General features: G+C 39.9%; 1 protein-coding gene across 1 annotated transcript; it reads right to left on the bottom strand.

The window, feature by feature from the left end:
- Positions 1-1,322: 1,322 nt before the first annotated feature.
- On the bottom strand, positions 1,323-16,630 carry LOC5566451 (collagen alpha-1(V) chain). The gene is given in 26 exon segments (XM_021856243.1): positions 1,323-2,115; positions 2,178-2,362; positions 2,427-3,123; positions 3,185-3,417; positions 3,477-3,573; positions 3,575-3,640; positions 3,642-3,728; positions 3,787-3,855; positions 3,857-4,014; positions 4,017-4,086; positions 4,088-4,117; positions 4,175-4,468; positions 4,471-4,500; positions 4,563-4,619; positions 4,621-4,785; positions 4,787-4,816; positions 4,878-5,129; positions 5,188-5,309; positions 5,312-5,662; positions 5,868-6,074; positions 6,133-6,379; positions 6,439-6,735; positions 7,272-7,445; positions 7,518-8,068; positions 15,759-16,021; positions 16,538-16,630. Coding segments are annotated over 25 exon segments (5,001 nt in total). The 5' UTR covers positions 15,925-16,021; positions 16,538-16,630; the 3' UTR covers positions 1,323-1,749.
- Positions 16,631-17,210: the final 580 nt, after the last annotated feature.

Genomic DNA, 17,210 nt, shown 5'->3' with positions numbered 1-17,210 from the left:
ATTTCTTCAGGAAAGATTTTCTAATATTGTTCCAATTCCTGGAACAAAAAAAAATATCATTCATTTACACCAAAAGACGAACGAAGCAATTTTGCTAGTGAATTCTCAGGCGCACATGAAAACCAAGAAAATACAGCATGCTTTGTTCTTAATAATACAAAGAAACGAAAATCTTCTGGTATTAGCAACCAAAGACAATATTCCTGGTTGAATAAATTAATAGTATTAAGATGAAAATGTAAGTTATATACTGAATAATTGAATGAATTAAAAAAAAAAATAATCTTATTTGTTTCATAGAAAAGAAAGAATCCCTTTTCAGTGTAATGAAAAATTGAGGCAGAAACAGTTTTTTTTCAGTTTTCCTTAGCGGTGTAAAATTTCATGAAAAATATCATCCATTCCGACTAATACTTCATTAAAACCAATCCCATATCTTTTTTTCAGATGTTTTAGAAAATTTGCAATTGCTTTGTGTTTCCGATGCTTCGATTGAAATATGGGTTTTCAAAGAAAGGCTTATGTGGTCATTTTCCACCAAATTGGCCATAACTCAAAAACGAAAAAAAGTACATTTCAAATATTTCAGCAATTAAAGCATATGAAATTAGCTTCTCAAAAATATATTTTTGAAAGTTTTCCACTGATTGGAACATAGTTTTCCCGGCTTTTCTTTACGAATTTTCTCAACGGTGGAAAATTTTGTGGAAAACTTTTTCCAGTTAATATTTTTTTTTTCCTGAGAAAATTTGCTTTCATTTTCATAAAAAACTTTGTTTCTACGATGCTTTGTTCTTGAGTTATGATTTTTTAAAGTAGTGTCAGAGGAAAACAAAAAATCCAACTGAGTTTTCCGGAAAAATAAGCGACCCTGGATTTTTCTCAATTTTTTTATTAATATATTGATGAGCCCTGTCTGTGGAAATAGTTTCATGAAAATCTGAGACCCTTCAGCCCACATTGTACGGAAATAAAAAAAAAACCCCAGAGGTCACAGACTTGAATTTTAAAGGAGAATGGCTTAAACATCAAAATTGGAACAGCGATGAATTGTCATTTCTGTGTCATTAAATTAAGAAAAATCAGTTGTAAAATAGATTTTTCAGCAGTTGATTAATGATTTGGAAATCCTCAAATACAGATGTTGAGTACTCAAAGGTTAATAACACTTTCTTCTAGAAAATGACCCTTATTTGATTCATTACTGTGAACTGTACAACTATCGTCAGCTGGATTAACGTAAATTTTAGGATCAGATGTGATATTATATGATAGATATATTTACCATTATTACCGATTATTTAAATAACAAAACAAGAAACTTTGCTCAAACAATCGACGATATATTTCTCCTACAATTCACAAATCAGATATTTGGCAGTGATTTGGGATCTTTTTGCGTTGTGATGAATGCGGAATGAATGTGTGCGTCCTTAAGTATATATTCAACCTAATTTTACAACTAAGTCATGGATGTTTGATGGTAGATTCCCCTCCTGACTTATGATGTTGTTCAGTCCTTTGTAGTTACGTTCTTACCTAAGCTTAGCCTAGTTCCCCTTTGTATTATGCTAGTTTGTGTGTGCATTGCTAATTATCGCCTATTTCTTACCACTAGTACGTATCTTACATATCATAGGAATACTTCTCGCAAAATGCAAAAAATTCTAGCGTCATCCCTAGCGTGTTCCATAAATCATATCCTATAATTCTTTGAAGCAATTTGTCTCGGTAGCCATCTTTCCAAAACTATTTGAAGCATACGGGTCCTACTTGGAAACCGAACGCTTGTTGTGGTTGTCCATAATCCACCGGGTAGAAATCAATGATCGGAAGATATTGCAGTTTAGTTGTACGAATTTCAAAAATTGTCTCGCTTTTGCTTTTGCCAGATTTGCAACCATCCACCAGGACATTTGGTCGCAATTTGGAGTTTTCGTAACCAATATCGATCTCGTTGTCACCGAGGAAGCGAATCGCATCGTCATGGTTTTCCTCTTGATTGCTGTACCAGGCGACACTGTTCATACAGGTATACGTGAAGTTCTGATATGCACCTTCGGAGAGTAATCGCAAGAAGGTCATCTGTACAACACCGACTGTTTCATATGAAATCTGAAATATAGAGATCGATGATCAATAGAGTGGTTGTTTAATCTGAGTTTCGCCCTAATTACCCTAAAGCCGCCTCTTAGGTTTGAATACCAATCGGTCTTATCATTTTCCTTCCTCCATGGAATGTTCGGCATCTGAGAACTGTGCAAATCTGGGAAAACACATGTTTCGCCTTCGGCTGTCATGTTGCAGAAGACATAAACGGCATCATCCGCCATACCCAAGTTCGGATCGATCCAGTACCAACCTGTGAGGTAAGCGTATAAGTCAGGAAGAAACGATATAAACGTCTTTCTGATTTATCTACTTACCATCCTTGAACTGCGGATGTCCATAATGCAAATCTCGGCAAGTTCTGCCGGGATTCTCTCTGGTGCCTACTGGTTTCCTAATTCGATCCAATTCTTGGCGCATAGAGTAGATTGAGCTGTACATATCCAAAAATTTTGGACCCATTTCATCTTTGATCTTCTTCTTCTTTTTCTTTTTCTTTGGCTCAATCTTCAAAAGTTCCTCGTCAAAGTCATCTTCTTCTTCTGGAATTTCTTCAGCCTCTCGCTTCATTCGATCTTCACCTTTCGTCATAGTGAATTCACTCATCCTGAACAATAACTCCGGTGGAATTAGGGGAGCTTCAGCTGGAGGACCGGGTGGACCTGGAGGTCCAGGTGGTCCTGCCTCACCTTTCAAACCAGCAACACCTTCTGAACCTTTTGGACCTAACGGCCCTTCATTACCAGGCGGACCTTGTGGACCATCATTGCCCTTCAAGCCAAGAGGACCGACCGGTCCAGGGGGTCCTTTCGGACCATCTGGGCCACTATTGCCTCTAACACCTTTATCGCCTTTTTCACCACTATCACCTTTCAATCCAACCATACCTAGTTCACCTCTATGTCCTTTCAAACCTCGACGACCACGGTCACCCTTTTGGCCTTTCGATCCAGTTTCACCAATCTTTCCAGGAGGACCTGATTCTCCAGGTTTTCCAACAGGTCCAATTTCTCCCTGAAAAAAGGTTTTCAATATTATCGAGTAATTCATGAATATATCGGATATATCAACATACAGATGCACCTGGCGATCCTCGCAGTCCTGGTAGACCTTGCGCTCCTGGCATGCCTTGAGGACCAACTAGACCTGGGTTTCCAATTGGACCTGGTAATCCACGGTCTCCCTTCTCTCCAGATGGACCTACAGAGCCTTGCAATCCAGCCGGACCTTCCGGTCCCATTTTTCCTGGAGGTCCAACTTCTCCAGGTATTCCTGGTGGGCCCGGATCGCCAGTTTGTCCCGGTTCACCTTTTTGTGATTAATTCAATCAATACATTTTACAAAAAAACGATTCTCAAATAATTTACCTTGCTTTCCATCTTCTCCATCCTTTCCAGTATCACCCTTAGGGCCAATCACACCCGGTTCTCCAGGATTACCCGGAAAGCCGGGAGATCCAACCACAACCTTTTGGTCCTTCTGGTCCAGCTGGACCTCTTTTTCCTGGAGGTCCAGGTGGACCACTTTTACCTTTCTTCACCTTTTGGTCCAACTGATCCTTTTTCACCATCCTTGCCTTCCGGTCCATCTGGACCAGGAGGTCCTTGTGGACCAGGTTCCTCCAATCAATCCTTAACAATACAAAAGGGAAAGTTAAGAACTGTCGTATATAATAACATTGAATTTCGTACCTTGAGGCCCTGCTGGGCCAGTGGCTCCGGGAGCACCTTCAGCTCCTCTTGGACCTCCGTCTACCTGGTTCTCCAGGAGGACCAATAGATCCGGCAGGTCCAACAAGACCGTCATCTCCACGATCTCCCTTGATTCCGGATGGTCCAGGCATTCCTTGGGCACCTGCTGGACCTGGTGGGCCAGGAAGACCTGTTGGACCGTCTTCGCCTTTGAGCCAGCACGGCCCATTTCCCCTGGTGGTCCTTTTTCGCCAGGAGGTCCGATTGCACCCGGTTCTCCGCGGCCTTCCTTGCGGACCCGCCGATCCAACAGGACCCTATTTAAGAAAGTTTGTAATAAATATGCACCTTTGGAGGTATCCAATTGCACTTACAGCTTCACCCTGAGATCCTTTGAATCCTTTCTCTCCTGGAGGGCCAATATCTCCCTTATCACCATCCTCGCCAGGCGAGCCCTGCGGTCCTGGAGGTCCTGTTAAACCACGTTGCCCGGGGAGTCCATCTCGACCAATTGGTCCCACCAGTCCCATTTCACCTCGTTCTCCTTTCAAACCAGATGGTCCTGTTGGTCCTGGTGGGCCTCCTCGTCCTTCTGGTCCAGGAGGACCTTCTTTTCCTGGTTCACCTGGTTGCCCCTTATCTCCAACCGGGCCTGCTAGACCTGGTACGGTCCGATTTCACCTTTCAGTCCAGGAAGACCCTGTATATGCCAAAATACTTGTTTAGCAAGTATCTCAAGAATGTGAGACGACACTAACTTACCGGCATTCCCATCATTCCTCGTTCACCTGGAAATCCTGGTAGACCTTGCCCACCAGGGTGGACCATTTTTTCCGGGTGGCCCTGGTGGACCAACCTGACCTTCTTTACCGCTATCGCCAGGAACTCCGGGTTCCCCTGGCATTCCTGGTAATCCAGGTATTCCGGGTTCACCAACTGGACCTGGTTCTCCTGTTGGTCCTTGAGGGCCGATAACACCTGGGGTGACCAGTAGGGCCTGGATTCCCATTTTCTCCCTAGAAAAACGAGTAGTTCTAAGAAATATTTAAAGAGGAATAACATTAAAAAGATATTTACCGGAGGGCCACGTTCACCTGGGGTACCTTGAGGACCATCTTTGCCGTTGTTGCCTTGTGGGCCGGGAAGGCCTATGAAACCACGAGGACCTTCCATACCTTGAGGACCCATTTCTCCTTGCGGTCCCGACGATCCTGGTTGACCGGTATCACCCTTAGGTCCCGGTGTACCATCAGCGCCTCGTCTACCACGAGCTCCCCGGAATCCTCTTGGTCCGACCTCTCCACGCTCTCCTTGAAGTCCAGTATTTCCCTAGTTGCAACGATCAATAATGTACATGGACTTGATATTTTGAATGAACTTATCTTACCCTCTCGCCTTTATCACCAGCCAAACCAGGAATACCGACTATCCCCTTATCACCCTTATCGCCTGTTGGTCCAGGATACCCGGCAAATCCTTGAACACCTTGTTTACCTTTTCGCCCGGTAAACCCATGTGCCCAGTTTCTCCGCGAGGTCCTTCAAATCCCTTTGGCCCTTCCGGTCCTTCAATGCCCGCAGTGCCTTGCAGGCCGATCAATCCTCTCTCACCTGGTGGGCCCATGTCTCCTTTCTCACCATCATGGCCTCGTTCACCTTTATCTCCTTTGTCACCAGGACCACCTCGTTCTCCATCGTCACCCTTTGGGCCGCGATTGCCAGGAAATCCAATAGAACCTTGCACTCCTTGTGAGCCAATGTCTCCTTTGGGTCCAACGATGCCAGGGCTTCCTTCGCGTCCTGGTGCACCATCTGCTCCAGGCAGCCCTGGAATACCCGGCTTACCGTGTGGGCCCGCGATACCTGGTAGGTACATGTTTGGATTAGTTGTTTTTCAATTTGATGTAAGTGTAGGGGTTTAGTATTAGTAGTGAGTCTTTTTAAAATTGTAAGCAGCTTTTTGAAATAAACAGATTTGCGAATTAACGAGATCGCGGAGCTTAATGAATGATGCAAAATTGAAAACTGACCTCGTGAGCCAGTGACAATCGAAGAATCGCAACATTACCTGGGGGACCCATATTTCCTTGTGGTCCGGGAGGTCCTACCGGACCAGCTGGACCTGTCTGACCTGGTGCTCCTGGTTGACCTTGTGGACCAGGGTTTCCTTTAACGCCCGGGAGACCTTCTGTTCCGGGAATCCCTGGATTACCTGATGGACCTGGGAAACCACGAGGCCCTGCGAAACCGCGTGGACCTAATTCTCCGGGAAGACCTGCAAAAATAATTCATCGTAAGATTAACTGGAAGATTTGTTTTTAATCTGCACATACCAGGTAAACCTGGAGGTCCATCTTCTCCTTGGATTCCTTCATGCCCTTGTGCGCCCTTTTCGCCAATATTACCATGCCGACCGCGCTCACCCTTCTCACCAACCATTCCCGGTAAGCCAACTGGGCCAGGCTCACCCTTTGAACCTTGTAAGCCAACAACTCCTCGTTCACCATCTCTTCCAGCTCGCCCTCGACGACCTTCACGACCAGGTGGTCCCATGTGCTCCTCGCAAGCCCTCGCGGACCCCTATAAAATGGAAGAAAGGTGTTATATTGGAGCAGCATCCACATTTTCCAAATACTTACAGGTTCACCATTATCTCCAGGTTCTCCTTTTGTACCCTCTGGTCCCGGAGGACCAACAGGACCAGGTACTCCTGTTAATCCCATAGGCCCATCGGCACCTCTCATAGCCATCATATGCTGAGACAACATTGCACGGAATGCTTCCGCTTGCGAATCGGGACCTTTCTCATTGGCGGTTTGGCTCAGAGGAATCATGAACACATGACCAGGGTTGTCCAGGAGGTCCACCTTGCCCCGGTAGTCCATCTCGTCCGGGTTCACCCTTAGGACCAGGCTCTCCTGGTGGTCCTCTTGGACCTATGATCGTTCGGAATCCAGTTATACTGTAGTTGCCAGTGGGGGGTGCTGGAAATGACACTGAAGTATCCTGGAATAATTGGAAGATTATAGAAAACCGTATAAAATACTGAAGGATTTATATTACATCCGGATCTTGTTCGTGTTCTACAGATGGTTGAACTCCATCGGGTCGATTATTATCCGATGCTGATGAGTCATATTCCGGGTCTGGAAGTGGTAGAATAGGCCTTCTACCAGTCTGATCAACAATTCCTGGTCTGGTTCGGTTTATTTCTACGCGATGCCATTCCGTATTGCTGCGCTGTGTGCTTGTACTAAATTGGTGCTGCTCAACTTTTCTATCCTCTCCTTCTAATTCCAAGTTGTTGTAATATTCGTCATCTTCTCCGATGATCTCCAACCCGTCGGCTTCACCAGTAATATCTACGAATTCTCGGTGCCCTTCGAAGTTGTTGCCAGATGACCCAGAACTGGATATGACGAATTTGTTGACTTGATCTCTCGAGTTACTGAAATCCTGAGTTTGATGGAACGTCGACGATGTAGATCCGTTCTGACCCGATGTACTTTGGACTCGAAAAACTATGCATGCTTGATGTTACGGTTGCAGAGCCATGGCCCGCCCCCAAACAGTCGGGTGCATATTTGGTACAGATGTGGAATGCTTCATCTGGAGTATCGGCAAACATGAACAGTTGAAGATCTCCCTGTAATTTCAATAGAACATGTTAACTGTTGATCATCTACATACTCTCCTTACACATATCTATGAAACTTACGGTGAAAAATCCTTCGTCTTCATTGAGTTGAACGCCTGTTAAAATCAACCCGTCCGTGGCAATGACTGAACCAGCTTGTCGTCTTAGTCTACGAGTGACCTGCTCGTGACAATCTTTGATCAGTGTTACGGAATCACCTTTGACACTGATTCCCAACCGGTGCCATCGTTCATCATCTATGTTGACGCCAAAACTGATCAGGCTTTCCTCCTCCGGGTTACCATCGGTGTCCTGATAATACAGGGCAACTTCCATTCCAACCATCAGCATCAAAACTTCCTCCGAATCAGACGAATACACCGTGAACAGTGGAACCCGTACAAGATTGGGTGTGGCTTTGAGCACGACCAAGATGGAGAAGTCGGATGGAAAGCCATTTGGGAACACCTGGGTCGTTCCAATGCTGAGCACTGTATCCTGATTCAGGTTGTAGGCTGACGCCGGGTAGGTTTGGTAATCGTTACGGGTTTCATTGCACATGCCCGGCACTGGCGTTACACCCGATGGAAGCCTAGGCAGGTCGAACTGCTCTATCAGGTCAACTATGCCATCTGTAAAAAGGTTTTTATATGAAAAGATAATTGTGTTCGAAAGTTTTAACCTTAACTAAACATTGGTTATGGTCCGTCCATAAATTTCCTAGATCCCCTCTTTCAGAGTATATACCGTAAAACGGGGTAACTTTGATAGTTTTTTCGAAGAAATTTTGAATATTTATGCCTGCTGTTTCAAAGAATTTTAATTCATATTTTTAAAACAAGTACTGGTATCCTAACTATCGATTCCAGTTGATAGATTTCCAAAAGATTTATTCTTAATGGATCAGTAGCGCAACCAGGATTTGGCTCTAGGGGGGGTTTTGTTAACTTGAAGATAATGTGTTTTTGGGAAAATAAAACGAGTGTAAATAATTCGAAGATAAAAATTGAGCAATATTGCTTGCTTAACATTAAACAAAAAACTCAACGCCATATGCAAAGTAAGGCTATTATCTTCCACCCTGGGCATTTTTGTATAGAGTTACAAAGCTACTCAAAGGAAATCTGTTGTATCAGATGAAAATTTCCAAAAGTTTCGTTCTTTACAAACATTGTCTTAGATTCAACTTTTTAAATAGGGATTACAAAACGGGATTAATATAATATCATTTAGATCTTAATTTTTCGTAGTTTGTTCTAAAGTTTATCCATGTTACATTTGGAGGCACATTGACTTGGAAACGTTCAATCACTCTTCGTCTGTTCTGTTCCTTACATACGTTTTCAAGTTTTTCAACGAACATATCTAATGATCTTTCAGCGCAAGTCGCAGTAATAAGCATTGCGACTATCATTAGCAGTTTGCCGAAGGCAAAACAGCATTGCAGATATTGAAGCATTTCAAGATTGTAGACGAAACTGTGTTATTTTCCAGCTTACCAACAATCACGATCTCCCTTAATCTCTCCTAGGATTTTTATTTGTTATCATTGAAAACTAATGAATTTCTTCTCCGGAAATTCACGTGCTCTCTGGTGGTTATAAAATTCGGCAAAATGCTGAGCCAACTAACAAATTTTTCGAAAAATCGAATTTTGATAAAAAAAAATGTATCTTTTAAAGCGGTCTCAATATGTTTGTTTCACAAACTTCTCTTCAAAAACCTGTAGCTTATTTATAATAAAAAGCGAGAAAATGTAGTCCTCCTCAATAGTCTTCAAATTATAAAGTTACAACATAGAACAATATAATTGTTAACACAACTGGCTGCTCCGACGCTTGTGGATTTTAGTGTTGAATTTCAAAAATATATTTAATAATTCCTATGAAAAAAATCTGCTCTGGGGGGGGGGGGGGGGGGGGGGGGTTGACCCCCAAAACCCCCCTTCGTTGCGCCACTGTAATGGATATATAATTTTTCATATAATCGGAAGTCGGTTTTCTGTCTTGGGGTAACTTTGATAATGGAGCATCACTCGAACAAAATTGAATGAATTACAGAACATTTGTAGGGCGTTGCATATCTTTAGACGTTTAACGCTATATGGAAATTTCTGACTAAGATTACAAAAATGGCCCCAGTTTGTAAAAATAGTATTCTCTAAGAGTTTTGAGACCGAATTCGAGTTCTACTATAACTAGGCTGTTAAGTATAAGTGACGAATTCATTATGACTTCATCAAATAGTGATCGTAGAACAGATTGTTTGAGAGCATTTCAAAATTGCTAAAATCTTATAAATTTTCCATATTTGCATATAAATCCTCAAATGTACTTGATTCCAACGGAAATAGCTTTAAAATGAAGTGTCATACTAATGCTCTTTACTTTTGCATTCGTTTTGCTTAACAGATTAACAGGAACTTTGTTATTTCGTTTAGTATGTTGAGAGTCTCGCATTATCAAAGTTACCCGCATTATCAAAGTTACCTCGTGTTACGGTATATAAAAGTATTCATTAGTAATGGATCATTAAAATAACCAAAACGGCCGCTATGGAAAGCATAGATAGCTTGTGTGTTTGACAGATCAGCAATGCTGCCACAATGTTAAATCCCATATACAGTGGCGCCTTTGTTTTGATGCGCTGAGCACTGACAAAAACTACCTTCAACTATCCATTGCTGACGAAATCTATGGAGGATATTACAGTATATCTTTCAAAAGGTAGGAATTCCACAATTATAGATGTCGATAAACCTACAAATTTCTGTGTTGAATTTTTGGAACAATTTTGGAAAGTGTGTGCAAAAATTGGAGTAAGTAATGTCATGAGCATTAGCCACAAAACATTGCAAAGGTGATCTTAGGGTAATTTCTTGTTTTCTTTACCTTATTGGGCACTTCGCAGCTTAGTTTTCTCTACTTCTATACTCAAAAAAACTGAGAGCTATATTTGACAAAAATTAGTTTTCGCATCCCACATTGGTATGGGGATTTTAAGAGGAAATATGAAACTTACTGTGATTAAACGTAAAACATCAACAAAGTTGTCTCTGTTATAAAACATTTGTTTTATCGGAACGATAATAAGGGTGTGAAAATGTAGTGTATTGTGTATTCTGTAAAAATAGATAATAACCTAAAAATTTTCATTTAGGGGTCGTCCATAAATGACGTAGCATTTGAGGGGGGCGGGGTCTTCACGGATTTGTGACGATGTGTGACGAGGGGGAGGGAGGTATTCCAACCAGTGGACGTAGCATTTTGAATAATTTCGCTAAAAAGAGTATCGCTGGAAAACCTGCCAAACAGTTTATTTCTATTAAACTTCTTTATCAGACTTTTTAAACTTGCGTTACAAAATGATGATTCAGCTTCAAAACATTAATATGATCTCATTAAAAAAAAAATCTAAGAAATTTTGATTTTTTCTGACAAATTAAATGAAACAGATTTTATGAAGCTATAGATAGTTATGTGCATATTATATTGTAGTCGTGTCCAAACTATTTTATTTATTAATAAACAAACTAAAACTTTAATAAGTTAGGTAAACATCAATGTCTTATCGACTTGGAAAATATTATATTTACCATTTGTTAACAAGACATAAAATCAACCGTTATAGTTTAATTCATTTTTTTGTTGGAGTTTTAATTCTTCAAAAGAATACAATATGCTCATTTAGGTAAATATGACCGTTTTTATTGTAAAACATGTGAAAAAAAAAATATTAATTTAGTGCGATAAATGTTGCAGGAAATCTCCACTCAGTCAAATCATCGGCTTGTTTTGATATCTTCTTCTTCTTTCTGGCGTTACGTCCCAACTGGGACAAAGCCTGCATCTCAGATTAGTGTTCTTATGAGCACTTCCACAGTTATTAACTGAGAGCTTTTCTTTGCCGACTGACCATTTTTGCATGTGTATATCGTGTGGCAGGTACGAAGATACTCTATGCCCTGGGAATCGAGAAAATTTCCTTTACGAAAAGATCCTCGACCGATGGGATTCGAACCCACGACCCTCAGCATGGTCATGCTGGGTAGCTGCGCGTTTACCGCTACGGCTATCTGGGCCCCTTGTTTGATATATCAATGCTCTTGATGGAACAGCCTGGATAATATTGAGGACATCAAATTCGAGTTTTATCAAAATTGTCCTGTCATTCAGTTTTCTAATTACTCGATAATTCAGCGAAAAAGCATTTTTATTATTTCACTGTTTCATTATTAGTTGTGTAAGAATATTTCAGTTTGGGGAACAATGATGAAGTTTAGCTGAAATAAAAATAAAGATAATTGTATTAAAATTTCTGACTGTTTGCTGAATGGATTTGAATTTAGAGAATGATGTCAAAGATCCATTCCAAATGAAGGTATTTTGTTGATCATATTCACTGAAATCTGTTTTTTAACCACGAATAATTTAAAAAAAATCTACCGAAAAGCTTAACATTACATATATTTTGCAATTGGATTAAATGGACAAATTGCTGTGAAATTTTGCGAAAAAGTTACACGTCTTCTCAGTGAGAATCGAACTCACGACTCCCTGATCTCTAGTTAGGGCGCGTTAAGGACTCATGGACACAGAAGTTATCCTGAATTCGATTTCAGCTCAATAATCACGTGGTCCTTTTTCGCAAAGTGCACCTCTTTCGGAAGAATCCGATGCCCATCCAAACACAACGCTTTCTATTTATATCTAATGCCTACCCCGAGAGCGCATTTTTTTTTAGGTATTGAAATGGCACACGTCTGGGAAGGACGAGATCCCGGTCGAGCTTCTCAAGCACGGAAGCGAGCAGCTTTATCAGTCGATCCACCGAGTACTTCTGAAGGTATGGGAAGACGAAGAATTGCCCACCGGCTGGTTGGATTGCCTCATCCGTCCTATCTACAAGAAAGGGCACAGATTGGAGTGTTCCAAATACATAGGAATTACCCTGCTGAATTCGGCGTACAAAATTCTGCCGCGCATTCTGTTTAACAGACTGAGACCGCTCGAGGAGTCCTTCGTAGGCGAATACCAAGCTGGTTTTCGTGAGGGCCGTTCGAAAACGGACCAGATATTTAGCTTGCGAATGATCCTAGACGAATTCCGGGAGTATAACTTGCAGACTCACCATCTGTTTATTCATTTCAATGCGGCGTACGACTCAGTAGAATAATCTGGAAGTGCTTCAAACCTGTGTTTGAACATTTTTGGGATGAGGTAGCAGCTCTTCTCGAGTTTGTAAAATGATAGGTTTGACACTTTGACAACAACAACAGTCAAACGTTTGAGCAAGCCATGATTTGTAAATTTGCTGGAAGTGGGCATTCAAATGCATTTGAATGCATCCAATTTTTTAGAAATATCAGATGCATCAGGAGTGATCCACCCCTTGTTCATACCCCATTATCAAAGTTACCCCAAAACAGAAAACCAGCTTTCGACTATATGAAAAATTATATATCCATTCAAAATAAATCTTTTGGCAATTTATCAACTGCAATCGATAGCTAGGATGCCAGTACTTGTTTTAACAATATAAATTATAATTCTTTGAAACAGCATGCATAAATATTCAAGTTTTCTTTGAAAAAATCAAGGGGGTTGTGTACAAGACACGACCGCATGACGTTAACTACGCCAAGTGATTTTCTGGATTTAAATTTTAATCGATTTTCATAGTTGCAGCCTTCCTTTAGTTCAAACTCTAACATAATATCGTGACGGTCGCAACATTTCAGATTTTCAATTGACACCCAGTATATTGCCGTAAGACACAGTTAACGTCAAAAGAAGAATGCGCGAAGAAGCAGAAATTGGTCTGCTTTTATAGTGCACTAGCCAACCCAAAGGAATCGTGAAAGACAATATGAACGAGTTTGGTTGCGTAAGAAAAGGGTCGACATTTTCCCAATTTTCGAAAGTCTATCGTCAATTTCCGACCGATTGGTGGGAAAATATTGGAATTCTATTGATAAATGGCTGAGTTATTAGTATTCAAAATCTTACATAATTTCGTGACGGTCGCAACATTTTAGATTTTCAATTGACACCCAGTATATTGCCGTAAGACGTAGTTAACGTCAAAACTATCAAAGTTACCCCGTTTTACGGTACCCCAAAACAGAAACCCGACTTTCAATTATATGAAAAATCATATATCCATTCAGAATAAATCTTTTGGCAATCTATCAACTGCAATTGATAGCTCGGATACCAGTACTTGTTTTATAAATATAAATTATAATTCTTTGCAACAGCATGCATAAATATTGAAGTTTTCTTCGAAAAAACTATCAAAGTTACTCCGTTTTACGGTACATTAACAACCGTCTAAAAAAATAAAGCAAATTTTTTTTTCACTACGACACTACAAGTGAATGAAAAATGACCCAATCTCACCCCATAGAGGGGGTGACATTGGGTCACTGTAATTGAAAAAACTTGTTTTTGAGAATGGAAAAAACCATTCACAGCTGAAAAATAAGACGAAAAGACATCTAAGATGTTTCACAAGGATGATAAACCCACTTAAAAGTATGATTATACTAAAAATATGAAGAGCAATGAGAAAAAATATGTGAACCCAGCATTTAGCGTCAAGTTTACACAAATTTTCTTGTGTTTCTTCCTTCAAATTATCTTTAAAGTCTCATACCACTTGCCTTGAAAGTCTATTCAGTATCCCCAAAGATGTACTGAAACAGCAATTATTATAAACCTTAACAAATAGTTCTATTTCAGTGCGACATTCAACGATGAAAAGATTTCAGGCAGTTGTTGACGTCATTATCGCGGTATTTCAGCGATCCAACTCATTTGTACTTCCGTGAGAAGATTCTATGGTATGAAAATACTAATGAATAATTAAAACTAAAAAAAATCTATTTGATAAAATTTTAAAATGTGGCTGCACACGAATAACAGTTAATGGTTAGAGAAGTTGTCTAAATGCGTTGCATTGTTATTCAATGCGCGGAATCCTCAAGTAGACTTGTTTTGTGGTTCAGCGATGGTGTATTTAGAAAGAATAAACACATCTTAATGATGAAAGAGTACACACAGCACCGTAAACGTCAAAAATGAAGACTTGTGTTTTCAATCACAATCGTTCTTACGTGACCCAATCTCACCCCCATTTTTAATGTTTTAGACACTGTACCGAATAGAAATATTTTTTTTTGTAGATAAATCAAAAAGATTCCGGAAAATACAAGTGAAGTGTATTGAAAAGACTGTCAACCTTCTACTAGTAGAACAATAGAGGTTAAAATACATGCGTGATATTTTTCACAGGAGTAATTAAATGATGTAAATTTTATCAAGTATCAACATACAAGTTTGTTGATATATTAAACAAAAACTACTATTTCTAAAAATTTATATTGTGATTAATTATGTATAATAATATGTTCTCTAACATATGAGATATAAATTTTAGTGATATCAGCATAATCAGCTGAAATATTTCATAAATCATATTTTTCCGTTTTGACCCAATCTCACCCCCTAGACCCATTGCCACCCCCATCGACGGTACTAAAATACAACATTATAATACAATGCCGAAATCTGCATTGATATTTACAAATCTATTTTTGTATGAAACGAAAGATATCATCTTTGCCAGAAATTGATAACAAGATTGCATAATTGCAATAATTTTGGATTTTACAATTTACCTGGGGGATCTTTCTTCATTCGTATAATCAAGTAAATTTAAAAGAATTGAGAATATTGTGAAGAATCAGCAATTTAAATTATGGCGGAAAATTGAATTTAAATTTGAAATTATAAACCTTGGAAATGTTCTAGCTCTGAGTTAGTCAATAAAACAACTAAGAAATCACTATGACAAACAAAAATTCAAACGCTTCGTGGGCCGCACAAAATAAGGCCACGGGCCCTCCATTAAGCAGGTCCGTCTTAGACACTCGATCGATTTAAACTCACTTGAATTGTAGTATTTTCGTTATGCTTTCTAGTGTGTACAGAATGAATGGGCAAAACTAATTAAGGGAGTTAGAAGCAGAGGGGTGTAAGTGGCAAAAATCTGCTTTGGAGAAAAACGTTTTTGAAATTTTTCTATCAAGTTTTTATTCCATTATAAATTTTATGGGATTCGAAAAATGAAGCCAATCTACTACGAATTATGTTATTTTTCCAAGTTGGATGAAAAAATCACCATAAAATACCGTTAGAATGTTAGAAAACAGTGTTTTTTTTTTTCAGTATAGCTAACTCAAATTCGATCAAAATGGAATTTGCATCTCTTTGGGTTTAGGCGTTGGGCCCCCCAATTTCGTTTGGACTTGAAACCTACCTTTAGCGACCAGTCCTGCGACGCTGCTTCCGATCAGGCCAACGACTATAATCACAATGATTGCACTAATCCTAAGTTGCTCCACCGGCAATCGGCCACCGAAAATCGTTGATCCTCTCCGCTGCCGATGGGACAATCGTAAATCTATCATCTTCACTATTTGCATACTATTTGCAGATTATCGGTTTGCACTAAACAATAATTCGGCTCCGTTTTCTTCCTCGCATATCATCTAACTTATCCACCCGTATCGAATGATATCACTGCAATAAGAACGGAGAACATAATTTGTTATCGAATGTCGGCTTCTCGTTTCTATCACCACGTGCTTGAACAGTATGTCAATGGGCTATGCGTTCGCAGTTTCGGTGGTTTTTGACCTCTTCTGAGCAAGAGTAGTATACGACGTCATCGTTTCATTTCCAGTTGGTCACTTTCAACCGCTTATCACACTTTTTGCTTCATTTTCTAATTTTAGAAATTGTTAGATGGTATCTAGAGGCAATGTGGAATGAATGCAAAACGGTTAGGCTTAAAATTTCAACAAATGATTCTCTCGTTATGTAGCATAAATCAGTGGATGATGATACGTATTGCTTTTTCAGATCGATTGATTGATTCAACGTTATTCACTCTTCTTCTGTTACTGTTACCACGTATTTAACAATTGAGTAGTTATCCAGAATTCTATCATAGCTTACTCTTGTATCACAGTCACAAGTCACACAAATTCAGTTGGCCTATTTTTCCCTCATCTGCGTCAGATCACAATCACTTACTTTTCACGACTATTTGAGCGGTCACGCCTGCTAGCCCTCGGAAAGCCAATCACTGACTGGCTTACACTAAGCAAACGCACTTGGTTTTCAAGACTTTTTAAATGCTGTCCAGAATGCGCGCCAGAATGATTTGGACCAAGTGGGTGTGCGCGGATTGATGAACAGCGGCAATAGTAGCGATTAAATTTGGTCAATTTTTTCATACACAGCGTAAATTAGACTAGTTGACCAGAGTAAATTTTAGTTCGTAGTGACAGTCAATAACATTTATTTTCCAACAAAATTTATTGTTTTTTTCTATAGCGGTATGTCTCCATTAGGAAAGAGCTTGCTTCTCAGCTTCCACAGTTATTAACTGAGAGATTTCTCTGATAACTGACCATAATTGTATTTGTATGTCGTGTGGCAATCACCTTAAAGACCTTAAATTTGAAGTCATAGTTTCCCGATATAAATCAGGCATGTTTTTATTTTGTTCACAAACAAATTACATGTAGAATCAAATGCTGGTATCGTGATATTTGTTCATAACTTGGGACCTACACATTCATAGCGATAAACGACAGCTATTCAGCAATATTAAACTGAAGGAGGTGCAATTGAATATCGCCGGTTGAAAATTTTTACTGGTGGGCAGAGTAATTTCATGTTTGTCACACTATAAACGATAGCA

This window comes from Aedes aegypti, unplaced genomic scaffold, assembly GCF_002204515.2.
Source record: "Aedes aegypti strain LVP_AGWG unplaced genomic scaffold, AaegL5.0 Primary Assembly AGWG_AaegL5_hic_scaff_1410_PBJ_arrow, whole genome shotgun sequence".
Lineage (NCBI taxonomy): Eukaryota > Metazoa > Arthropoda > Insecta > Diptera > Culicidae > Aedes > Aedes aegypti.
Note: the sequence above shows the minus strand (reverse complement) of the source record. Positions and strands in the feature narration are given on the sequence as shown.